Source organism: Punica granatum, chromosome 5, assembly GCF_007655135.1.
Source record: "Punica granatum isolate Tunisia-2019 chromosome 5, ASM765513v2, whole genome shotgun sequence".
NCBI classification, from domain to species: domain Eukaryota; kingdom Viridiplantae; phylum Streptophyta; class Magnoliopsida; order Myrtales; family Lythraceae; genus Punica; species Punica granatum.
Genome location: NC_045131.1, coordinates 10,565,002 through 10,590,493, shown reverse-complemented (window position 1 = coordinate 10,590,493; position 25,492 = coordinate 10,565,002). Strand labels below are relative to the sequence as shown.

General features: G+C 40.7%; 3 protein-coding genes across 4 annotated transcripts; 2 read left to right on the top strand and 1 right to left on the bottom strand.

Moving 5' to 3' along the window:
* Positions 1-417: 417 nt before the first annotated feature.
* Positions 418-2,890, top strand: LOC116209494 (WRKY transcription factor 23-like). Its single transcript, XM_031543145.1, has 3 exons — positions 418-1,060; positions 1,396-1,539; positions 2,038-2,890. Exons 1-3 carry the CDS (start codon positions 585-587, stop codon positions 2,507-2,509), a joined length of 1,092 nt encoding a protein of 363 aa, XP_031399005.1. The 5' UTR covers positions 418-584; the 3' UTR covers positions 2,510-2,890.
* A 3,501-nt stretch (positions 2,891-6,391) lies between these two features.
* LOC116207821 (peroxidase 40) lies at positions 6,392-8,445 on the top strand. The gene is made up of 4 exons (XM_031540913.1): positions 6,392-7,319; positions 7,495-7,686; positions 7,770-7,935; positions 8,009-8,445. Exons 1-4 carry the CDS (start codon positions 7,047-7,049, stop codon positions 8,410-8,412), a joined length of 1,035 nt encoding a protein of 344 aa, XP_031396773.1. The 5' UTR covers positions 6,392-7,046; the 3' UTR covers positions 8,413-8,445.
* A 77-nt stretch (positions 8,446-8,522) lies between these two features.
* Positions 8,523-16,994, bottom strand: LOC116207819 (flowering time control protein FCA). 2 transcript variants are annotated; one of them, XM_031540912.1, is made up of 19 exons: positions 16,452-16,994; positions 15,860-15,930; positions 15,375-15,453; positions 12,791-12,873; positions 12,666-12,717; positions 12,464-12,531; positions 12,204-12,270; positions 11,935-12,014; positions 11,786-11,850; positions 11,494-11,553; positions 11,218-11,377; positions 10,759-10,842; positions 10,082-10,645; positions 9,791-9,985; positions 9,462-9,701; positions 9,336-9,377; positions 9,099-9,164; positions 8,967-9,015; positions 8,523-8,864 (listed from the first exon to the last, which is right to left on the bottom strand). In XM_031540912.1, exons 7-19 carry the CDS (start codon positions 12,229-12,231, stop codon positions 8,845-8,847), a joined length of 1,653 nt encoding a protein of 550 aa, XP_031396772.1. In that variant the 5' UTR covers positions 12,232-12,270; positions 12,464-12,531; positions 12,666-12,717; positions 12,791-12,873; positions 15,375-15,453; positions 15,860-15,930; positions 16,452-16,994; the 3' UTR covers positions 8,523-8,844. The 2 variants fall into 2 exon arrangements, with proteins under 2 accessions (XP_031396772.1, XP_031396771.1); XM_031540911.1 differs by having other exon boundaries at positions 8,526-8,864; positions 9,791-10,012; positions 16,452-16,992.
* Positions 16,995-25,492: the final 8,498 nt, after the last annotated feature.

Sequence of the window (25,492 nt, the reverse complement as noted above, 5' to 3'; positions counted from 1 at the left end):
CACCGGATCTATCTCTTGTAAAATTATAAGGAAAACACACTTTATATATTAAATTTGGTCCTGTCTAAGAGGACAAATTCCATCATGTTTGGATTGCTTAACCAGAATGAAAAAGGCTTTTCTTTTTTTGCCAAAAAAAATTTTAAATATGGAGCCGCGAAAAGAGAACCCAAAAAGGAAAAAAGAAATATTTTTCTTTTGCTCTCAAGTGTGATATGAATCCCGTCCACATCTGCAATGGTAGCCGGTGAACCGGTCAACAATCCGCGTGGCCGGGCGTCGACAAATATTAGTCGGTCGGCTCTGCATTAAATTGCCGAGGCCGGTCCAACCCTGCTTCCGTACAGAACCACAACCGGCATTTGCCGGTCAAACCCAAAATCTTCCACGCCATGCCCGCATCCATCCATTAAGCTGTCCTGTCCTCCAAGAGAAAGCCTTCAACTCCATTTCACACTCCAAACTCTCTCTCTTTTTGAAACCTCTCTATTAGCTTAGAGATCCAAGCTCAAGTGAAGCCCATGATAACCTTCATGAGATCGGCATACCCATATCGACATCTTTATCTGTATCTGTATCTGTAGATGGATCGGAAGCCTCTCAATGACGATGCGGAGGAGCTGATCAAGAGGAGGCATGAGCAGAGCTCATCCTCGGGGGCGAGCCCGTCATTCCACCTCGATATCCCGGGAGCCTTCGGGGGTGGTGTGTTCGGCTTGCCGTGCGATGCGGAGAAGGGCTCCCTAGGCTTCATGGATTTACTAGGCGTCCAAGATTACGTTTCTGGCCCCGCAGCTTACTCTTTGTTCGATCTCCTCCAGCCGCCACAGCCACCTCCGTTGCAGCTGCCAGCGCAGCCTCCGCCACCGCTCCTGTCCCCAGCGTCCACGGTAATGGAGTCGTCGGACGCGGCGAACCAACAACCGCCCACTCCGGCCAATTCGTCGTCGCTGTCTCCTTCGTCCAACGAAGGGCAAACTAACAAGACTGCCGGAGAGGAAGATGGGGAGGGGGAGGAGGAAGAGGAGCAGGGTAATAATCAAGAAAAGACTAAGAAACAGTGAGTTTTGAAAAACAAGTGTGATTTCGCTGTGTTTGACATTTTGTGTTTAGCCTTTATTAATTATTCATCATACATACATACATATATATATATATATATAGTTTTCCTCTTCATATTGTTTTCCGGGTTTGACTGTTGCAAATAGGAATATGTGTTTTTGATTTGAATGGAAAAAAGGGATGAATAGCCGATTTTTATAATATGCTATATACTTTAAGAATGAAGAGTGCATATATGCATGAACTCTAGGATTAATTTCAGCTTGGATTTTGCTTATGTTTGATGAAGTACAAAATATAATTCGGGGTACTCATATACAATGAGGATTTTAGGTTGAAGCCGAAGAAGAAGAACCAGAAGAGGCAGAGAGAGCCAAGATTCGCGTTCATGACAAAGAGTGATGTCGACCACTTAGATGATGGGTATCGATGGAGGAAGTACGGCCAAAAGGCTGTCAAACACAGCCCGTACCCGAGGTATCATCCTGTCCTTGGCTTTCACAAATCGCCAATGATAATATAAGCATTATGTATCATTGGCGTTAATTTATTACTGAACGCCTAATATGTCCAATCTTTTATAAAAAGATACTTTTAAGATAACTAGGCTAATGAAGCATTATATTGAGTTAGGAATCTTCTTGTGTTGTGTTGTGTCATCTCTAGGTAGAGCTCGCTATATATAATCATCGAACTACAAGTAGATTATAAATGGAAAAATTCTTGAGTTAGAGTTGCTCCAATCTTTAATTTAGAAAGGTGATTCTTAGTTGCATGCTAGAACTTTAACAGATTCAAAAACATGATAAAGTCATTACATGAAAAGATTCAAAAAGTCGAGTGAATAATACAACGATTAAACAAGTTAATAGAATTAATATGCAGCGATTAGGTAACTTAAAACATCTTAACAACTATGCGAAGACTTTGTTTTTGAAAAATTTTGTTTGTTTAGTTTTGGGTTCAAATGCGCAGGAGCTATTATCGTTGCACTAGTGCAGGATGTGGAGTGAAGAAGAGAGTTGAGCGATCTTCTGAAGATCCATCCATTGTTGTTACGACCTATGAAGGTCAGCATACGCATCTAACCCCAGCAACACCTAGGGGCAGCCTTGGGTTCTCACCGGAAACAGCTACCTATGGCGCTGGTGGCGGCTTTGGCCTGTCCTCAACTACCTCATCGTTTCTCCACCCACAATCTAATTTTTATCAACATCATCAGCAGCATCAATATTTATATGGCTCGGCGCCCTCTGTGAACACCGGTAGCTCTGCCTCTGCTAGTTTTATCAGTTCCTCCCCATCCATTCCGAGCTTCAATCAAGCTCAGACACATAATTTTGTAAGGCCCTCAGCTCTACCTCGTTCCTTGTCCGCATTGCAAAGAGATCACGGGCTCCTTGAAGACATTGTGCCAACACGGATGCGAGAGGAGCCCAAGGAGTAGAACATGATTTTTCAGGGTTGGCCGAAGCAGAAATACTTGACAGATGATTATTATCAAATCTCAGAGAAATGTCGAAAAATCTATGGTGGCATAGAACGTTGGTGCGTGCCAAACTTTCGATGATCGGAGGTATGCAACTCTTTGACTAACAACTTGCGACCGGGGTCGCCTTTTGGAGAGCCCTGGTGTTACAACCTTCCGGATCATATATATAACCTCGGGGAAAAATGACTAGCTATAGCTTTTTGGCTCGACGATGTTGACGTTCTTGTGACTAGCTGCTAGCTTGCTCCTTCCTTATGTACTTTATTCTTTTGTAAACTGGAAGATACTTAGCGACCAACGATTCAGATATTATATGAAGAGCTAAGATTTAACATATCTCGATCCCCATTTTTATAAGAGTCATAATATCCTTTAGTTTCACTGTGTTATCCATCAGTAGAGGCCAGGATTAGGGTTTCCTTTCAAAAAAAAAAACCGCATGTCGCTAGCTCCATTAATTCTACGACGACGTGAATGGACCTCATCTAATTGTCGCTTTCCATTTCATTTTTTTCTTTGTTTTTCAGTGAAAGTACTTACGGATCCTCCATCGGTTTTAAAATTTTCTTACTACAAAAGTAAGTATGTTTGATGTAAGCGGTTAATTATTAATTAGGTCTTTAACTGCCGATATAGAGCCTCGAGATGAGCAGAGGAGCTAATACATAAGGCATACAATTTAATGCCTAGACTAGATCATGCATGAATACATATCATGTAAACAAGATTTACAAGCTAGCTAGCTAGGAGAAACAAATACATACATATACATATACGTAATGATAACTTGATCAAGACGAATCTCTCTATTAAATGGGTACTCTTTTCCTTTTCTTTTAAGTTATGATGAAGTCATGGAGCTTTTGTATCCTCATTGATTGCATGATGGGAGCAATGTGTGTATTTCTATATAATAGCTTAGGGTGCGTAGAGACAGGGGGGAAGGTGAGGGAATGGGGCTGAGATATATTTATGATATGGTCATTTCTGGAGCAATTTCATGGGGGAATATGATTACACCTTTTCCCACTCTCCTATCATCAGTTGGAGTTATTGATTGAGATCTTGTCCATATTTAACCTTTTGTTGTCTTTGGTTGTGTATCGATGCACGTACATATGCCTTATGGGTCTATAGAATGCGATACTCATATACTTGGAATTAAAAAATAACTTTATTTATTACGTCCCCATAAAAACAGAAAAAAAAGAACCTCCTTATTTAGCATAATATATGCGGACCTCTTAGCCGATAAATCATGGTATACATATATAGATTAAATGGTGTAAAAATGAATAGCTCAAGATTATGTATATATATGTATGTCACGCACACATACATGTCTAGATAAAAAATAGTATGATTAATCCTATTAATTATTTGTAGATATTCTTGTGTGAATTGAATGCTCTGAAATCAGTAATTATGTATAAAGAAATATTTTATTAATTTTCAATTCATATATAGAATACATCGATATATCCTTCCAGTTAATATCTGTAGCCTTAATCCACCAAAAAAAAAGTGTGTAGCCTCAGTAGCCTTTCTCAGAAAAAGAGTAAATAATATTTACTAAATATACAGACACACAAAGAGAAGCCATGCATGGATATGTTATGGAGAAACAAAAACCCTAGTTTGATCCCTTTGTCATGTAAACGCTTCTCATCAAAGTCAAAAACGTGTACTCTGAGACACTTCTGAAGTTTCTTCCTCCAACCCCCTCATGTCATGTGCCATGCAATTTTTCTCTGGTAAAAGAGATTGGGAATTAATTATATATATATATATATATATATATATTTCATATTGTTATTATTTTCCATGGCAGGGATTGACTTACATGGAGCATTGTAACCTGTGCAAAAGCCCTTTTGGTTTTGAAAGAATATCATCGATGTGAGATTCCCCGCGTTGCCCATAATTCTTTCTTTCTTTCTTTCTTTCTTTCTTTCTTTTTTTGTTTTTTTGTTTTTGCCCTTTTTATATAGCCTTCATAAAATCTTTTGACAATTACGTTACTTTCTCTATGTGTGTGTTCGTGTGTGTACGTGTATATATATATTTGTATGTATGTATGTATGTATGAGCTTAAGCGCTTTTTCTGTATTCCTTATCCTGATTAAATTACTTTTTGGTTATGAATAGCTCTTAATATAGTAGGTGCATGAGCTTCATAAAAATAATAATAATAAAATAGTAGGTGCACAAGGTGACACATATATCCTTTTCTGTTTGGTAGATAATTGAGTGAATGCTTGTCTTTAATTAGAATTATATTTATAGACCGAACACAGTTATATCTTAGTTATGGAAGAGCAAGAAATATAAGAGATAGATATAATATACATGTATTCCCGAACGAGGTACTACGTTTAAAGAGTGTTGACCACCCTAAGTTTGGAAATGGGCATCTAACCTAAGACTAACAAATATTAACCATATGAATGGACCGCATCAATTAATATCAAACTTATAGCTATATATATATATATAAATATATATATATATATAACCTATGGCCTAGCTAGCTACTTGCACATTGTGTCAGAAGAAACGATAAGAACTAAATTATGTGTGTATATATAGGACGGGAGAAAGTAAGTATATTGCATTAATCATTATCATCTCCTACAGTTCCATAGAATTCATACACACACATATATATATATGTTCAATGAAATATTATTTTGACTATAGCTGCTTCTATATGACAACATTTTTAATTCTTTTACATAAATAAATATATAGTAATTCTACTTCTTTGAGGAGAGACAGAATACTTCAACTCCTTGTGAGGAGTTGCGCAATATTCCGTTTGATAACCCCTTTTCTCTAAAGTGCGGTTTCTAGAAAAATAAAAGAATATTAAATTTTATATTATATGATATGTAATTGGGCCGATTAGCATCTCCAATCGAACTCTCTCTGTCTTCCATGAGAGCTCTGACGTGTAATTTGGCACTTATGCTTTTTTTTTGAATGAAAGAGTTTATGTACATAATATAACAAAAAAAATCCTCATTTTTAATAGAAAGACACAGATAGTCCTATTATGATAATAAAATTTGAAACTTCTTGATTGTCATGTAAGGACAACTATCAATGTGCTACAAAGGAAGGACCCAGGATTTGGACTCGGAAGGCAATATACTTAAGGAGATGAATAATAAAATAGTTTTTTTCGAGTTATGGGATGAATATAAAGAATTTTTTTTAATTTTAAAAAATTATATGTAAATTTCCTCATAGTGTGAATATTTTAGAATAGACAACTACCAGCCCTAGCCCCCACTCGGTCCGTCCTTGGCACTACGACCTCCTGATATATCATTTTAATTTGTCTTCATATAGCAAAGAAATAAAGCCAAAAGAGAAAAAGGTCCCCGATATAAGTTCAATAGTGGGCCAACATGCTCAAAGCCTCTATTGAATGGTTGGATCTAGAGAAGAGTATCCGGATGAGAAGTATAAAAATCTCTTTTAAATCCCCTTTTAAATTTGATGTTAAAAAAAATTCCCGGTTTGAATGAAAGGATTTGAAAAATAACACTCTTTATTTACCCCCAAAAAAAAAGAAAAAAAAAAAGAAATAACACTCTTCTGCATAAGCATAATCCTCTCCCTCCAGATTCCTCCATCCAAACAGAAGATAAGAGTGGGGATCAGCTCAAAATGCGACAGGCCGAATTAGAATAGTGTTAATGGTTTTGGGCTCTGGGCCACTCCTCAAAGATTTTAAATATGGGCTTAGGCCCAATGAACTTAATTTGCTGATTTTGGGCTCAGGCCCATATTTAATCTGACTGAATGAGGAGATATCAAAGCCAGAGACATTGCCAAGGGAGTCTCAAATTGAATTACATCATTATTCGTATAGGTGCAGTTGGTGTTCATGGAGTGGCGCATGAAGGAAGGAACTATTAGGTAACTCCTGCAACTGAATTGACCATTTCTACCATTCGAAAGCACCTGTTTCTTCCATCAGCATTCTAACTGCTTTCCCATCTCCTGCTCCTGCAATTGAAGCCATGCAACTTCTCTGTAATGTAAGCAACTTGCGGTCACCGGGTCAAAGGTTTCGTCACGGTCCCGACGACAGGGTTTCCCGTTCCAGGAACCTTTTACTTCGCAAACAAACTATTCCTGTGTTTTTACTCGCTGGATAGGCTGCATTGGGATCATTATAATATTATGTGGTCCTGGAAACACGTGAATTTTCAATTCATTATTTGTCTAGAATCATGTTATTACTATGTATATCACCTGTATCATTGTACTTTACTAGTAGTGCTCGCGCTCGGGTCACAGACAGGGATCATTTATCGGAATGTGTGAGTGGAGATTTTCCTATTTCCTATGCTGTAATGTACGAGTTGGTCTATAAATACGAGACTCTCCTCTAGCAAACAACACCTCCCACGAGAGGACTACATGCTATAGACCACCAACTAGAGCCAAAGTATAGTTGAAACCTAAGGCTATACGAATCATGAACATCAGTCACCTTCTTGTTCTCTTCGCTCTAGTAGCGGTTCTCAACCTTGAGTTGAATGTTCAAGTTGCTTTTGGAGGGAAACCGTCCTTGTCCAAAGATTGTGCAGATGACGGGGCCGGGAGTAGTACAATAAGACCCGGGGCGTACGCATCCAGCTGCCCCGAGGCAGAAGCCATCATCTTCGCGAGGGTGGAGGAGGCGGTCTTCGAGGACCCTCGAATGGCCGCATCTCTGCTACGACTCCACTTCCACGATTGCTTCGTTAATGTGAGCCTCTTAGGCTGATCAATAAGTTCTTTTTGCTCTAATCTTAGCACGATCATACAACTTGACATTTGTTTACCCGTTCTGTGGCGACATCATGAGTTACTACCATTTATCGATCAAGTTTGTGTCATGTTCTTTTCATATATTCACTAACTTCTTTGCCTTATCTTGGCAGGGATGTGATGCTTCGATTCTGTTAGACGACACGGACAACTTTGTAGGAGAAAAGACAGCAGGCCCAAACTTGAACTCTATTAGGGGCTTCGAGGTGATCGACTTTATCAAAGCTGACCTCGAGTTCGTTTGCCCGAAAACCGTCTCCTGCGCTGATATTCTTGCCATTGCCGCCAGAGATTCTGTTCTCCTGGTAATGTATCCCTCTTACTTCCTTCTCGTTCCACAAATCATGGATGGTTTCACGAGATAGATGACTCGTATTACTGGCTGCAGTCAGGCGGACCGGGTTGGGAAGTCGAGACTGGAAGAAGGGACAGTCTCGGTGCGAGCAAGGAGGACGCAAACAACAACATCCCAGGGCCCAACTCGAATGTACAAACTCTAACTGCCAAATTCCAGAAGGTTGGGCTTGCCCTCGACGACATGGTCGCTCTCTCCGGTAATACTTTCCCTTCGGTTCACTTTCATTCAACCGAAGCTTTATGAGAGACACTAATCCCGATTCCTCGCAGGGGCCCACACCATTGGAAAGGCTCGGTGCTCGACATTCGCTTCTCGCCTCAACGGAAATCCTAGCCTGGACGGTGCAGAGATCAACTACGGGTTCCTCCTCTCGCTTCAGCTGTTGTGCTCCAATTCTGATAATAACTCGACTTTAGCAGAACTCGACCTCGTGACCCCAGCAACGTTCGATAACCAGTACTATGTTAACCTTCTCTCAGGAGAGGGCCTGCTGTCCTCTGATCAGGTCCTAGTGACCGGGGACGACGGAATACGGAGAACCGTTGAATCGTACGTGGAAGACCCTATGACCTTCTTCGAGGACTTTGCAAGGTCTATGCTGAGGATGGGCAGGCTGGGGCCGCTGACAGGGAGTGATGGCGAAATTCGGACCAATTGTAGGACTGTCAACTAAGAGTTCAGTTAACTCAGTATCAGTAAGAAAACAGTTACCAACCCGAGTTTAAGAAATGAGAGATTATGACTGACTTGGAAATCTAGCAGATCGAATATGTAAAAGCTCTATGGTGATCAATAGCTCATGAAGACTTATTATGTAAGAAATTAATGTACACAGGCTTTAGTAGTGGCGGATTATATTCTGCCTATGACTGGCCTTTATGAACAGACCCTTATGCTACAGTGCTACTGCTACAAGTGCCCACGAAGCGGGCATATGACTGCTCTAACAATGTTAAGTAATTTGCTGTTTTCCTCCGGCCCTTGATCAGCTGATCCCCCGACTTGGCAATCTGGAAATAGCAAATTAAATCTGCTCATCAAACCACTTGGTGAGTTCAAACATCCTGTTCCTAGTCCTACACGACTGGGAAGAACAATTCAGGCCTCAATTCAACTCCTCAGGGGCTGCAAATTAGAGAAAGGTAAACAATAAGATGAGGAATTAATAACTATAAGTCGGTCATGCCGGAATAAAACTACCAGAACGTTAAGACTTTGCAAGGTGACCTGTTGGTTGTTTGTTCTTCCACATCCAATCTTGTGCAGCCTGAAGACTCTTCAGGCCGAGTAAAAACAGAAAACAAGTGTCAACGGTCATTCGTGAAAATGCAGGCCCGCTGAAATTGAAATTCTAGATACCTGCTGAAACCTTGTGGGATCGTTGTTTGGGTAAGCTCCTACTTGATATTGGGGATAGCTGGGTTCCTGGACAGAAATATGTATTCGGTTCGTATCAAATAATTTTGAGAGACAGAAGGAAGATAAGGACCCATTCAGTTTTTGACCAACAAAAGTAAAGCAGATTTTTATTTTTTGATATGGGCATGATCACCCCTAAAGTCCAAATGTATGGCTATCTCAACACGGAATATTTACCTGAACATTTTGGCGACTTGGCGGAGGTCCAGAAGCTTGATACTGTTTATCAGCAGAGGAAATTAGCCATCAATGACTGCATCTCTTGAGCAACTCAAACACAGGAGGCGATGCGGAAATACTAACCGGTGAATTTAGCGGATGCTGTTGCAGTGGCTGCTGAGAGAACAGCGCCTGAGGCTGAGCTTGCTGTGGCTGCTGAGAGAACTGCATCTGAGACAGAGCTTGCGGTTGTAGCTGTTGATTTTGTGTTGATAAAACCTGCGGATAAGGCTGACTAAGAAGTTGAGCCTGCTGAACCGGTGGTTTCTGTTGCTGAAGTTGCTGCTGTTGCTTGTATATTTTCAACTCCTCAGGTTCAATCCACTGCAAGATTTCTCAAAATAAATAATCCATTTAAAGTGAAAAACACTGTCGGCATATTAGCGTATTTGAGAAACAGAAGATTTACTCACCCTGCTCTCTCCAGTTACACTGTTGTAGTAATACTTGAATCCGTCGGGAGAAGTATGCTCTGTCCAAGTACATTTTACTGGACCAACTGTAACTGTGGTTCCAGGTACAACAGGAGGAGCAGCAGCAGCAGCAGCAGCAGGAGATGAAGAAGGCACTTCTCCAGCTGGTACTGCTATAGAATTGCTTGGTGCAGTCTGCGGAATGTTCTTCGGCCATTGAGACTAGAAAAAAGCAATTCTTACACACTGCAAGTTCATGAGATAAATTTGGGATGGCAACAAGGAATATACCTGCTGATTCACGGGCTGGGAGCTCTGCTGCTGAGGTGCAACATTTTGATTAGAAGGCTGCATCATCTGCAATTGCTGCTGAAGCTGAGAGAAGGCCTGCTGCGACGACTGAAAACTCGCTCGTAGAGCCTGTGTCTGTTGAGTCAGCATTTGGGCCAAAGGTGAAGGAGACTGAAGAGGTGGCTGAGGAAACTGCTGTGGTTGTCCAGGAGGAAAAAACTGATGGGGCTGATTGGGCGGAGAAGGCCTAGGTTGGACATGTAGATTGATGCTCGGAGGGGCTTGAAGTGCTGTCGCAGAGGATGCAGCAGACTGCACACCTGGGCCCAGTAATGGCTGGGTTGGCAATGCCTGGGTGAAGGGTGTTGGGATACTGGGGTTCTGAAGAGGACCTGAGGGTCCCACCTGAGCATAGGAAGTTTGCGCCTGTGAATAAGAGGCAGTGAGTTGGGGCTGCCGTTGTAATGTTGGAGGCAATGACTGGGAAGGAGACTGCAGAGGCTTCTGTGAAGGTGAGATTTGCTGACTGATAGCTGGAAATTGCTGAAAGGACGGGTTGAAGCTCTGCATCCAAATAAGGCAACTGTAAGTTTTGCTACAGGGATGATGAGTGCGATTCCTGTGAGGATCACGAGGGGACAAAGACAGGAAAGAAAGAAGCGTAATGTTTTATGTACCTGTTGAGGCAAAGAGGAGGGTGGTGCCATAGGTGCAGGAAGAAGACCATCGGTGGGGCCGCCATGAGCAGTCACTGGAGCATTCTATAGCATGTGCAAGTGAAGAAGAAACTTTACTGATACATACATATGATACATAAACAATATAGAAGCTTCTGTAATGAGCACAATAAAAGTGTAAATTTTCTTTGAACCATGAGCATTCTATAGCAACGGCACATTAAATGCTCCCATATTAGAACGTCTATATAAATACTGCGGATATATGGCTTTACCACTCACAGATAGACAGAAGCATTTGAATTATGATGGGCCATAATTTAATCTTAAAGCTTCTCAGGTGAACAATCTTCCTTATAGAGATATCTAACATAGGACATCTTGAAAGGAGCGCATTATTTCGGAATGAGAATAGCAAAAAGTAGTCAAGTAGATTCACATGAGAAGGGATGATCTTACAGGATTTAGAGAGGCTGCCATGTCACTGCTCCAAGGTAACTGGTTCATATAACCACGATTACCAACACTTGATGGTGGACCCTGGTCCTGCATACCCATAGGATTCCATGCACTAGGTGGAGCCCTATCTTTTGAAGGCTCATTGAAGTTGGTTGGAGGTCTGATAGGATTGATCAAGAAGAAGATAAAAGCGTTAACACAAAAGAGAAATAGCAGAGGATGATTCAAACTTAATTTACTCATTCACGTAGAAGGAAAATTGGATTATGCAAATACCTTGTTCCAGGCAACTGAAATCGAGGACCAGCACCTGGGCCTCCAAGCGTGGCGCCACCCCTGGAAACAAATTCAACAGAGTAAAAAGGTTAAAAAGAAGCAAAAGTGTAGTGCACTAAAATTAGATCTCATCCCTGAAAATATTGCTGCAACATGAGAAATTGAAATCCTCAGAGGAACTGAAAGTGTGCACCGGAAGGCTTCTTTGTCGTACCAACAAGAAATAAGCACACTTAAAGAACTGAAAAGGATCATACAGGAACAGAAGAGTCATAAAGCCAGAAAAAAAAACCTCGAATCTCCAAGACGCGGCCGCTTGGGATCAGCAAATCGAACGGTCAATGGTTGATCACAACCCTATACACAAGAAATATAAAGAAAATGAGTAGAGGCTGAATAAATGGAAAAGGTTAGTGTTGAGAACAAAAGGCCTGTCCTTACCCTCATCGTGTAAATTCCATTTAAAGCATTTATTGCTGCCCATGCCATATCTTTGTGGGCATACTTGACAAATCCACAACCTTCATAATCAAAGAAAATGAATAAAATTGGCATTAACTGCATAGAAACATAAGCAGAGGCCTAGAAAGATACATGAGAACTAACAACTGGCATGAGATATTGATCTCAACTTACCAAAAGTGAACTGATAACAAAACTACAAAAACTAAATATAGTAGAAACCTAAAAGAGGGAGCTGAAGGACACACCACGGCTCTGTCTCATATCATCACGCATGAGATAAACATCTTCAACTCGACCATATGGTGCAAAAATCTGAAAAGATAGGCATCATAGTAAGTACACAAAACCTCAGGTGCTAGGAGTCTTTGATGATGCAAGTGCAGATAAAATTGAAGATTGGAATATGTGAAGTTTCCAAAACTTATTTTTCTGCAAACAGGAGCGGAACAGAAAGCAAACTAAATATGAATCTCAATAAATAACATGGAGGAATCACAAGTACAACCTCCTCAACTTCCTGCTCCGTAGCCTGTTTGTTCAGCGAACCCACAAAAAGTTTGTATTCGACAGCACCTTCCATGAACCGGAACATAACCATGATCAGCGTTATATAAAATTGCATTCAGACTTAACATATATTAATGACCCAACCCAACCAGAAAAAGAGGAAAATAAGGGCATGGACAGTATAGACATTGAAAAGTTACCCAGGCGTTCTCTTTCTCCATCAGCATATCTAACTTGGATTGGGCCCACACCCTGCAAAACAATGATAGGTAGAGCTGCATAAGGTCTCTGCCATCAGGGATTGGAGAACAGAAAGGAAACTCACCCCAGGAAGAGTGTACTGATTGTGCAAAGCTCTTATTGCCCTATCTGCTTCCTCTGAGGTTGAATACTTAATAAAACAACACCCTGCACATTCAAAAGATATATATCCTAACTTTATCAGGCTACCATCACCCTAAGCCCAGTCCATTCTTAAGAGAAATATTCTATCAATATAAGACGAACATAATCTGGCAAGAGGTAAAAATAAGGAGAACAATCTCCTGGTCAGAGAAAGAAGTATTCTATACTAACATGAACTATCAGCCATTATGAGTAGAAGGGGAAACCAAATCAGGCAGCAGATGTGAATAGAAACACCCCATTAAGTCTAAAAGAAAAGAGAATGATAACTTCAACCTCCAGGAACTGTACACTCAGAAGTCCCCAAAGGCCGATTAAGTATGTTGGCAAGTTGGAGTAATGGTTCACTCATGTTATCTGCTCTAAGTATCACATACATAAGAAGCGAGAGAATAACATGAAAATGGGGTAGCATCCTTGACATCGCTGTTTAATCTACGGATATTCATAATATACTACCAGAAACTAGTGCAGAAGTGGAGCAATCTTCAGGCGCCTGATAACCTTGATAGCCCTATCAAATCAAATTTTTGAAATTTCCCTTCAACCCACCAACATATTCTTCACAATTCATCTCTCAGTTTTGCATCAAGATAGCGTCTCAATAGAGGGGAGATGCAGGTCCCTTATGAGAAATAAAATGAAAATAGTGTACAGGAAGAACTGTATAGGGTCAATCTGCTTGAATACACCAAACTATTCATATTGATAGAGCAATAAAAACACAGGATCTTCTTCTTCTCGGAATCTAAAGAGCAGACAACTGCATAAAAGTACTTTGAAGGCTGACATTGCAAGTTCATCCTCTTCCAATGCATACTAATTAATCAGATACTCCATGATAGACCAGAATGCCCTCCATAAGTAATGGATGGTCCATCTAATAACAATGAGATTTTAACCTTAGGGGTCTTTTGCCTGATATGAAACAAACACAAGAAATGGCATATAGCCTGCAGCAATTTCCCCATACCTTTCCTGCAGCAACCCACTTATTGGTGAGACGCATGTCCACATTTCCATGCCTTTCAACTCTCTTCCTCATTTACTAAAGTGAGCTATTTATATTTCTCAAGTTTCTCAAACTTGAACACGAACTAACCATCATCCTCGGGAGTACTGATGCATGATTTAGCCTCCCAAGTTGCCTCAAGTACGGAGCATGAGATTCTATGTCACAGATCACTTTGCACTTGCTTGCTCACACAAGCAACATCACCCCAAACGCCTCTCCGAAAAACAGAAAAGCTTAAATTGAAAAGATTCACGACAGCATATTTTTTCAAAAGAGAAACGAGTAGATCTGATCAAGTAACTGTAGTGCGGAGAATCTATGGAACTTGCCAAGCTGGGGAAAGAAGCTCGAATCGATTGAATGGTAGTTTTGGTGGTGAGATAGGCTCCCGAAAGTCAGATGAGGGGATTGTGATCATGAGAAGGTAGACCAACATACATCCACTGCCTAAAAACTGAACACTGATAGCGCAAGCTGACGATTTGAATCAAGCGAATAACATGGAGAAGCAACCTCAAAGATTCCCTCTAAGCCATAAGCAGTAATAACACAGATACTGTATGACTATAACTAACCTTAGGATGTCAGACCTACTTAAAATTACATTTGCATAATACTGCCTCCAATATCACGGCTAGCGAAAAAGATATCAGCTAAAGCATAATGGCACCCATTCCATTTGATTGATAGCCAGAGTAAACTGGCCAGCAGCACAAAGCTTCTCAATGGACGAGATGCAAGTGAAGTGTAAAAAAAGCACTACCCATAGAAAGAACTACGTACAATTCCAACAAAAAATGCTACAAACAATTACCATCTACCAACATCCACATCCACTAAAGTGGTCAATAATCTTAACCAATGATCTCTCCATCATAAAGTATGAGTGCAATCACTTCTAAATGACTTAAATTATGAGAACTAATCACAAGCATCCTATCATGACATAAAAACATCGACCAATCGCCATACAACACTTGCCTTTTAATGATTAGAACTTGAAGATAAGCTCATCACTCAACATCATTCACCATCCAACATTCCACCATTCCATCCAAGCCATTCAAAATGAAAAATTCATCCACCATTCACTGATTGGAAAAATTATCGCATTGAAACTTAAATTAGTTAACATCCATCCAGAACAGTATTCCATTGTTAGATTTGTACAGTCGAGCAACACTGATGGAAACTACAGTGTATTTCTAGTGAACTGCAGGTCCATGTTCCCCACTGCTGTAGCTGCAATAGAAGAACAGGAGCTGTCTCCAAATTCCAACTATACGTACATAAATAGGTTCATGGCAAATTACTTGTCTTGTTTATGAGTCTTAAGATAGTATAGCTACCCAAAACCAAAAGCCCGTTACTTGTTGCAAAACAGACTGAGATGGAAGACGAGCTCAGCGATGCTTCCATCAGCCTCTCAAATGACCTCGAATAAGATAGAAATGGACCGCGACCATATATCAAAAATAGCGCCTAGTACCTCGTTGTTGACCCGTTCTCCTATCTCTTATCAATGCAACTTCGATCACGTTTCCATGTTCTTCGAATAGGGGACGAATCTGAAATATAAGTAAGAAAAAGCACATTAAACTCCGGAAGCAAAGAAAATTTCATGCACGACATGGAAGTCCAGATATTCTGAGTCCTTCTTTGCTATGAATCTAATGCCAAAGAGAGCAGAGTTACTAACTAAGCATGCCTGAAAGAAAGTAAAATGGAACTGTACATGGCTTGTAAGCTGCAGATATGCTTAACGAATTAAAGTAGACAGAAAAAGGGTAGTAATGAACAATAACATTTCTGATTATGAAGGGACCATGTGGTGCTGATAGAAAGAATAATTACAAAAAGGATTTCGTGATTCTTACGATTAAGATGTAGGTTTGCATTCCCTCGCATAAATTCAGATTAATAAAGACAGCAACGATAATATTGTAGCACCTAAATAAAGGATCAGACACTTACATCTTCCTCGGTAACTGTACTTGGAACAGAGCCAACAAAAAGCTTAGCATACTTAGCTCCTTCCGAGTGATCTGGAGAAAAGGAAGCAACAAAAATTATATATATCAGCTTTGTGAAAAATATTAGAGGACAGTAATGGCACGAAACCATCATTCGATTGCTCAAAGTAAGGCATTTGATAGGATATTTATATTCACTACAGGACATGCATAGTTAAAATGGTCAGAAATTCGATAAACGTCCATAATTCACACAATCTCTAAGCAGTTCAGTCAGCTAGAAAATTAACCAAAGTCCATAAATTTCTTCCATATAGTGCTTGAGAGGTACTTTTATCTAATAGTAGAGTTCCCAAACTGACCCGCAACATGTTCGGACTGACTTCCTATGGATTATTTAATGATAAACGAGGTCAATTGCAGCTCGACAAGATAAAATTGCAGATAAAACGTCCATGTCCAGAAGTTTCCGGAGTTCATTGCAGTTCATTTAACTCGCAATTAAAGAAACTTTATGTTACTGCTACATGATCACAGATTAAAGTGGGCTCTTGTATGGAAATTTGAAGCACAGTACATAGTTCGAGGCATACCTGGCGACGGCCCACCTCTACCAGGTTGAGAAAATCCGCGTTTCTGTCCGGATATCGGTGTTGGTCCGTCGTAATTCTGCTCGTACCCTCTGCCTTCGCCGCCCCCAGGACCGTACCGGTCACCTCCGCCGTCGCGATCGTCGATCGGCCGGAACCCGCCGCCTCCGCGGGGGCCGTGACGTGGCGGGCTGTCGAAGGAGCGGGGGCCTCCGGCGTTGACGCTGACGCGGAAGCTGCTGGGGCTGCTGCCCCGGCGGCCCTGGTGGTGAGTCAGGGGGGCATCGGAGGAGTAGCGGGAGGAGCCCCTCGAGTGGCGGTAGCCGTGGCCATCCTGGTTGTTGCCATAGCGGTCGCCTCGGTGTCTATCCAGCTTTGACGAGCTCAAGGAAGCCCTAAACCTGAAGAGGACGCCGGAAGGTGAGGGAAGAAAGGCGAAGGTGAAAAGATTGGCCGCTGCGTCTGTGTGCGACGAAGAGAAAGAGAGGGAAAGGGAGAGAGTGAGACAGTGAGGGGGGGAACGGTGGCTAGCGGACGTATGCCCAGACGCGGTGGCGCTGCTGAGTCCAGGCCGTCGAGTCAAGGTGGGCCAGATCTTGTCACCCACTTTAAACTAGTTAGGCCTGTTTTGGGCCTTACTGGGCCTCGTTCGGCTTTATAATTCCTAGGCCTGTAATCTGGTCGAACGTGGTTTCTCCTTGCCCTTTTCCATTTTACACAGTTTCAAGTTTCAGCACATAGGCTGATTGGTTCGAGTACTGTCATATTATATGGAATATGAAGATTGTAGGAAAAAATTTAATTATGGGATCATTTTCGTTGGAGAGTAGGTCGTAATGTAAGATTGTTGTATTTAGTAAATATATTGATTTACTTGAAATGTGGGTCATAATATAGAGGTAAATTCTGGGTTCCGCGACCGTCATAGAATTTCGCGTGTTTCGAATGCAATATTTTTACCAACTACGTTGTAAAGTTTTAATCTAGAAAGTGATTATAATGATTAGTTTTATAACCAAACACTATAAAACACGATATAAAGTTAGGATTTTATCATGTAAAATCCTATCTTTACTAATCTCAGTTCTTTTGAGGAAGGGGTATTAGTGTAGTGGTCAAGATGTAAAGTCAGGATCAAAAGATCTTGAATTCAATCCTCACTAGTTGAAATTAGGGAAAATGACACTGTTGGTCATAATTGTTTGGCCTTTTTTGACTTTGAGTCCTAAAAGTTTTACAAAGGGTAACAAAGTCCTATAAGTTTGGAAAAAAGTGTCAACATTGGTCCTAAATCTAACTTACCGTTACCGTCAGCCTACGTGAACTTAACGCCATCAAAGTGGCCGTCACTGTGATGACGTGGCATGTTCTTATTGGTCCAATTTGAAATCCGCGGATTTTGACCCGACTTGCTCCAATTAATACCGAAACCAACAGGAAGCTAAATTCCTAAAATCTTAAACCCGACAATGGAGGATTGTGGAAGAGAGCGAAGCCTCCATCGAAGCTAAATTTCCAAAATCTCCATCGAAGCCTCCAAGTCGCTAGCCCTAACGCAGAAGTCCGACGCCATCGCCCTGCAGATCGCTAGCTCCTTCACCAATGCCGACTCGAAGCTCGGGGTCACCGCTGATTTGAGGGACTTCGTCAAGGGATTCACCGCCACGACCCTAATTCCCTGCGGGGATTAGGATCTGAGGGACTTCATCAAGGGACGTCGATCGAAACCCTAATTCCCTGCCTCATCTACGTTCAGCCCCGACAACGAGCAGCTGAGCTCGCCACAAGCAACCGCAAAGCTTTGACCTTTCTCCGAGACCTCTGCGCATGGAACTGTTTCAAGATTCCTAATTTCTCATCAACCCCAAAAAGGGATCTTGAAACTCTGCGAGCCGATGCTTCAATGGCGGATGAATTGTGGGGTCTGAATTCCGATGCTTATATATGGGAGTTTGCTTGCAAGTTTAGTTGAGCTCGGGTGGAGCCTTTGATGTTCTCTGCAGCCCATAGAAGAAGATGGACAGTAGTTTTTTTTTTTTTTCGATCATACAGCGAAATCGCCATGGATAATGATTCTCCACATACACTATCAATTTATTCTGCTAAATTCCTCCACCCATAATCAATTGGTTTGTTCGATTTTGGGGTAATGAACTATCAAAAAATTCGACGATAAGTCATTTACTCTTTTAATTTTCTAGAAGAGTAATGATCTGTCAAAATAAGTCATTTACCCCTTTAATTTTCTGGAAGGGTAATGATCTGTCAAAAAATTCGAAGATACCAAAAGCTTTTGCATCAGCACAGCATGTGCTCCTTGACGAAGTCCCTCAGATCCTTGGACTTCTGGGCAGTTTCAAAGCCGACCAGATTTTGGGAATTATGGTGGGTCGGGTATTACCGGGAGCAAGTCGGGTCGGCATGAGCAAGACAGGGTGGATTTAAAATCGATCAATAGGAACATGCCATGTCATCGCATTAACGGCCATGTCAGCAAACTAACGGCCACGTCGTCGAAACGGATGGCGTTAACTCCACTTAACGGCCACTTGACAGATAGGACCATTGGTGTAATTTTTTCAAAACTTTTGGGACCACTGTTGACACTTTTCTTTAACTTTTAGGACTTGAATTTTCGAAGTGAAACTTTTAGAATTTAATGTCAAAAAATGCCAAGCAATTAGGACCAACAGTGTCATTCTCCCGTTGAAATTATGTGCACATTTATTTTGTTTAATCTCTTATTTTTATATTAAACCTATGGATCTTCTTCTAACCGGAAGGGAAAAAGAAATCTCAGCTCTATATCTTATTCATGAGAAAAATAATAGGCTGAACTTTGAGCGATTAAAGAAATTGTGAGCCTCCTTGCCAAAAAAATAAAAATAAAGAAACTGTGAGCCTCATAAAAAATTAAGTTGAAGCTGACCGTATCCGAGTGATATTTTTTTCCAATCAAATTTTTTTTCATCTATAAAACTCGAACCTGAGACACTACTTAAAGAAAACAAGAACTAAATCACTTGAATCAATCCTTCGAGTGATATCTTTACTTCGCATATATCTCATAACTATTCTACTGCTCAATTAATTTTATCCATTGTGAGTGGTGAAGAGGATTACGCAGAACACTGAAAAAGTCTAATTCAACCTCGACAAATTATAACCCCACGGAGTACGACATCACTTGAAGACGGATGCAGGTCTGGTTGATGCAGATATGGAGGGTGCACCGTGTGCCTGGTGACAGGATAGTCGCCTGTGAAGCGACGGACAAAATGGTCAGTGCCAAGGGAGCGAAAGGAGGTGAAGCATTAGAGGCAATGACGGTGCCAAAGAAATTGGTTAAGCGTAATCCATCGGGTGCATGAGACGCGAGGTCATTGCGGTGTGTGATCGCAACTGACATCAAAGAACCAGAGAGGAAGAAATGGTTGCAGAGATATAGCATCGAGCAGGGGCTTAATAAAGAAGTCATAACTTTGCCTGCTACATCGCACCATCATTTAAGCATTTCTCTTAAAATGGAGCAAGCATCTTAGAGGAGACATGCTACAGCTATATGATAATCGGAATGTAGCCCGCCTATAAAGATGGAACTGCAATCTTTCAAGGCGATGATCTGCCGGAGGACTTACTGCGCACATGAACTATGTTCACAATTAGTTTGTTTGTGCAAAGAACGAACGAAAAATTCCACATTTAGTCACGATCATTCGTGTCGATCAGCATCAGAAACAAAGATCACAGAGAGTGCAGTTCCATTGAGATTGGTAGAATTACAATCCCAAAAGTTTCAAGATATGCCTATATGCACTGAGTGAGATATCAGGTGATTGGATTACAACCCCAAAAGTTTCAAGAAATCTGCATGCGAACTGTGTAAGATATCGATGGGGGGTAATCCGATCTGCACACGACCCATTTATGATGAGCTGGTGAATCAGGACGGCCGAAATGTTTCCCAGAAATTCAGTAACGTATACCTACAAGATCAGCCAGAAGAATCAACAAAAATATTGAAAGAAACCCCATTCGCAGAGGCTGATCACTTGCAAACGTCGAGCCTTCGTCCTGCAGCCAAAACGGAATCGGGAACTGTCGTTTAGTTTTTTTCCAGGAAAGATCAAAGAAGGAGAAGGAATAAAAAATATACAGCACACCATGGGCATGCTTCTTCTTTCTACTGGCGATCTCTTGCAACAAGTTTTTCTTAGTCCCGATGCGCAACGAGACAAATGCTTCGACAGTGGCTTCCGTGACCTGATCATCGCTGAGCTCCGCCTGCTCCCAGTCGTCGTCCTAGCCGACCTCCCTCTCCTCCAGTCTGAATCCTTCAAACCCCAGCTCCTGAATGATCACCTCTAAGTTGGCGTTCTGCATCCTCTGCACCAAGAGAATCAGGTCGGCGGGCTGCCACGCCATTGTGAACGAGTGCCTGCACTGTTGGAGCCACAGCGCGTGGGAATTGTTCCAGACACCGACGAAGGTGTAGACAGGGGTCATGAGGAAGTCCCGGAGGATTGCGGGGACATGCTCGGCACAGGTGAGCTGTACGATGAGGCAGCTGTGTCTAATGCATAAGTGAAGCGCGGCAGCGTGCTCGTATCATCGTCACCGGTGGACTGTCGGACGCCAAGGCCAATGACGGGGCGGCGGATTTGTTTGAGTAACTTTCTCGCGGACTCGATCCACCGAGACATGGAGCGGCGGTCCAAGGTGTCCGTAGTGATGATTTTGTGGCTGAAGAACTTGACGCGGTAGTCCCTGTGTTCATCGGAGACTCGGTAGCGGTCCATGATGCTGGCCGCCATTAGAGAGAGAGAGAGTTGGGAGAAATGATCGGGGAGAAGGAAGGGGGCGTTCATACAGAGATCTTGAATATATCCGTGCAAATATATCGTCAACGAAAAAATAACCGTCCGCTTTTTGTTAGTTATTAGGAATTCCGTTTGTATATTTAACAGAAAAAAAAATATATATATATATATATATATTTTCAACAAGAAATAAGAATTAAGAAAATAAGAAGAAAATGGTTATTGCACCATGTAATTTTCTCGGGAATTTTAAGGGACAATCAATAAATTTTGTTGCACGATACCATTAAGTAAATTACTAAAACTAAAGTGTAAGTGCAAATAAAGTATTTTACTAAGGTTGCTCGAAATTTGTATGCTTTATTTCAAAATTTGTATAGTTTATTTCAAAATGTGTTCTGACCAAATGTTAATTGGTTGGTGGGAGTGCTGACTTAATTTGAATTGAACTATTTATAACTATATAGTTTCAAACTAAACGATCCTTTTCTTTCGAGCAAAAAAGGATATTGGTTCACTAATTCTATCTACATCAATTTTAATTAGAATTTAATATTCCAATTAGGAGCATATAAGATATCATAGATAATTTCCTTGTTGGACCAATAATATCGTGAAAAACATTTTAATTTATTTATGTTTAAAATAAAATGAATTTGCCATGAAATTTATGCGACTTGTTTTCTCTTTTTTTTTATGGAATTTACTTTCTTTATGAGTAATTTACTGAACGTTCAAGTAACTTATTAAGAACTATAATAATTTATTTTGATGGTATGATACAATCAAGTGTATCATAGAGCTTCCCAATTTTTTCCCCTAATTACGAGGATTTCAGGCACTTATACTTACTCGTGAGACAATATGGGCTGAACTTAGAGCGATTCAAGAAATCTTTGCCCTCATCCAATCGCGATGAAGCTAAGGTCAGCGGTAACTGCATGACATCTTATTCATTCGTGTGAGTGGTCGGGGAGAATTAAGAAGACTTGAAATTCTAATTCCGACGGTGGAAAGTCGGTGACCTGTTTTCTTTCCGTGCAAGGGAAATTTTATAAATATGGCATACCGTTTAGGAAAGGTTTGCCGGCAGATCAAGAGCATATGGATTTGCTCATTCATATCTCCCACAGAAGCTATTTTCCTTCAAGAAGAAAGAGAAATTATAGCATGTACACAATCATCTGGAGAACGACACGGAAAAAGGCAAACGAGGCTGGTCGGGCTATGATGAAATGTATGGAGCGTGGCAGCTGCTTCGCATGCTGTGGCCAAATATTATACAAGGTAGTCACTGGCAATGTTACTGGATGCAGTAGGTGGCCAAGAGAGTTTCGGGCGAGATTCAAGTGAAATTCTCATCAGATTCTTCAAGCTATATTTATATCGGATAAATTAGGCATATACAGTTGAATATTAAAGTTACAAAACCGTGCACAAGCCGACATCGGATAGATAAAGACGCAAGTCTTAACACATCAGCCACATGAGACCTCACTGTAGTGTGAATCGTAACCGACATAGAAGAACCAGAGAAGGAGTCCTAAATTCTCGGCAAGATAGAACCAGAAAAGCACAGACGAATAAAATGAGTCTCGAGTGCTTAGTGAGCTTAGATAATGAGTAATGGACAATCTAATTACGGTTAAAAGTTCAAGAGAGATGCGCATGGTAATACTCGCATAATTTTGTGAAATTTGGCTAGATAACTTCCCATATAGTTTACATCACAAGTATCCTAAGCGGGCACATGCCAACTAGTTTATAACCAGAATGTAGCCCGATACGTAAAGATGGGACTAACTTTTCTGTGCGCCGATCGAACAAAAGACTGCACACATGAACTATGTTCATAAATTTGTATACTCAAAGAACGAGTAAGAACTACGGGCGTAGTCACGATCTGATCAGTATTTGGAAACAAGGTCCACAGAAAGTGTAGCTCCATTGCAACCCCGGCCCAAAAGTTTCAAGGCACATGAGAACTGAGTAAGAAATCGACCGGGTGATTGGATTACAACCCCAAAAGATTGAAGAAATCCGCATATGAACTGAGGGGGAAATATTTCGGGTTAATTTCCACGCACAGCTATGGTTCAAATGCAGTGTAACCAACTACACTCACTTGTAAGAGAATATAGGCTTAGCTTTTAGAGCGATTCAAGAAATTGTTACACTCATCCAGAATGAAGCTAAATCGTCGACGGTACTTACGTGATATCTTACTCCGTACATATTCTAATTATTCTTTTTACAACACTTAAATAAAATTATCGATTGCATTAGTCGGGAGAAATTGGATGTGACACACCATTCGCAAAGGTTTGAGTGATGGAACTTTACGTTGACAACCATCGGTTGTTGTTTATCTGCAGAAAAGCATGGATTTGCTCATATCTCCGACGGGAAAGATTTCCTTCAATTAAAGGGTGATAAATTAATTGTTGCATGAACTTTAGATTATATCAGCAACGGAAGCAACCGATATAGGTTAATGACACGAAAAAAGAGCGACATGAGACCTCATCGCAAGTACGGGTTCTCCCAGTCGCTCATGCTGATTTCCATCTCTAATGCCACTCCTGAGTAGCCCAGACGCTCCTTCACGATCCTCTCAAACGACGCCTGGCAGAGAGACTCCCCGTCGTCCGTCTCCACGTGCAGCCTCAGGTCCACTGGCCGGCGGTCCATCTCCAGCTTGAACCCGCACTCCTTCAGCCGCCGCGCGTCGGAGTGGTTCCAGAAGCCGACGACGGTGTAGGTCGGGTCTTTGAGGAAGCGCCGGAGGATCATGGGACCGTGCAGGCGCAGGTGAGCTGGACGATGAGGCAGGCCCGGCCGACGCAAATCTGGATTAAAAAATTACGAATAATCTTATTAAATATCAAATATGCAACCTCTAAATCATCGTTGATCGAAAAGACCACAACCGTTGTGGATTAGTATTAATGATCTCAAACTTTTGCTAGACGCCTCAGAATCGATCGAGCTCCTGGAATTGAGGCTTGATGTCAAAGTCATTTTTTATTTTGTATTTGATTTTAAAGTTACGTAGAGTTGAATTTTAATTTTAATTGAATTGTAATGATTGTGTTGTTGAATTATGAAAAAAAAGTGTAAAAAAATAATAAATAGTTAAAAAAAATAATGATTGTATTGTTAATTATAAAACCCTCATGAGCGCCCTTTATCTTCAAAATTAAATTTGAATGATTAAAAAATTTTAAAAAATTATTATATCTTCCTTTTTCTTATATAATAAATAAAATTCCCTTAAAGTTCCCCTTTTAATTTTTAATTGTGAAATCAAATGAGGCGTAATAATTTGAATTAATACTTCAACTAGTTTGTTCTCGATCGGCTACCACACATCAGCACCAGAAGCCCAGCTACGAATTTCGAGAAGTACAAATTCTTCGTCATATTTAATATACCATCAGGCAGCCTCCTGTGCAAATAGGATTAACTCGTCTAATTCGCCGACTATACTAAAACCCCCTTGAACAAAATAATTTTAAAAAGAAGTATTTTAATTTTTTTAAAATAAACAATAGAAAAATATTTGCTTTTATTTTGAAATTAACACGGTAATCTACAAACGAAAATCCAATTTTAGGATGTGAACTGAATATAATCTCAGCATTCTTTATGACTCTATAATGTGAAAATAGGCACATTTTTAGTACTACATCGCCTGTCGTGTTTGGTTTTAGGATATTATTTTAGAATCACAATTCTAACTTAATTTTACTCACTACAAAATAAAATAATTCATATAAAGTCAAAGAGTGAGTCCCATTTATAACATTTTTTTCTACAATAAAACAATATAACTCATATAAAGTCAAAAAGTGAATCCCATTTATACATCTTTTTTTCAAAATCAAAATTTGATTTTAAAGTCCTACTATGAAACCAAACGCAACATAAAGCTTTTGGATAAGGATTCTATTTTTTAGGATTTCGTTATTCAAACTGAACTAGAGAGCATGCCCCATACCGGTTCATGAGAATTCTATCACCGATCGATAAGAGGGTTACAAATCTAATCTTCTTTCTCATGAGAACATGTCATCAACATAACATTTCAGATCATGTTGGTTAAATGCGACACATCCTAGCGATCACTATGCTTATTTTGCATGGGGGCCTGATCGGCTTTCGACGCGTAATAATTTCCCCCAAAATAGAACACGAGAAAAGCATAATCACGAACAAGCCAGA

Bases quoted from the DNA above. Each gene is read 5' to 3' on its own strand.
- LOC116209494 (XM_031543145.1), top strand. From the start codon at position 585: ATGGATCGGAAGCCTCTCAATGACGATGCGGAGGAGCTGATCAAGAGG. The intron at 1,061-1,395 runs GTGAGTTTTGAA...TGAGGATTTTAG, and splicing joins CAAGAAAAGACTAAGAAACA to GTTGAAGCCGAAGAAGAAGA. The intron at 1,540-2,037 runs GTATCATCCTGT...TCAAATGCGCAG, and splicing joins AAACACAGCCCGTACCCGAG to GAGCTATTATCGTTGCACTA.
- LOC116207821 (XM_031540913.1), top strand. From the start codon at position 7,047: ATGAACATCAGTCACCTTCTTGTTCTCTTCGCTCTAGTAGCGGTTCTC. The intron at 7,320-7,494 runs GTGAGCCTCTTA...TTATCTTGGCAG, and splicing joins TCCACGATTGCTTCGTTAAT to GGATGTGATGCTTCGATTCT. The intron at 7,936-8,008 runs GTAATACTTTCC...GATTCCTCGCAG, and splicing joins CGACATGGTCGCTCTCTCCG to GGGCCCACACCATTGGAAAG.
- LOC116207819 (XM_031540911.1), bottom strand. From the start codon at position 12,231: ATGCGTGATGATATGAGACAGAGCCGTG. The intron at 10,646-10,758 runs GTACATAAAACA...ATTTGGATGCAG, and splicing joins CCTCCTCTTTGCCTCAACAG to AGCTTCAACCCGTCCTTTCA. The intron at 9,702-9,790 runs GTGAGTAAATCT...GAAATCTTGCAG, and splicing joins GTGTAACTGGAGAGAGCAGG to TGGATTGAACCTGAGGAGTT.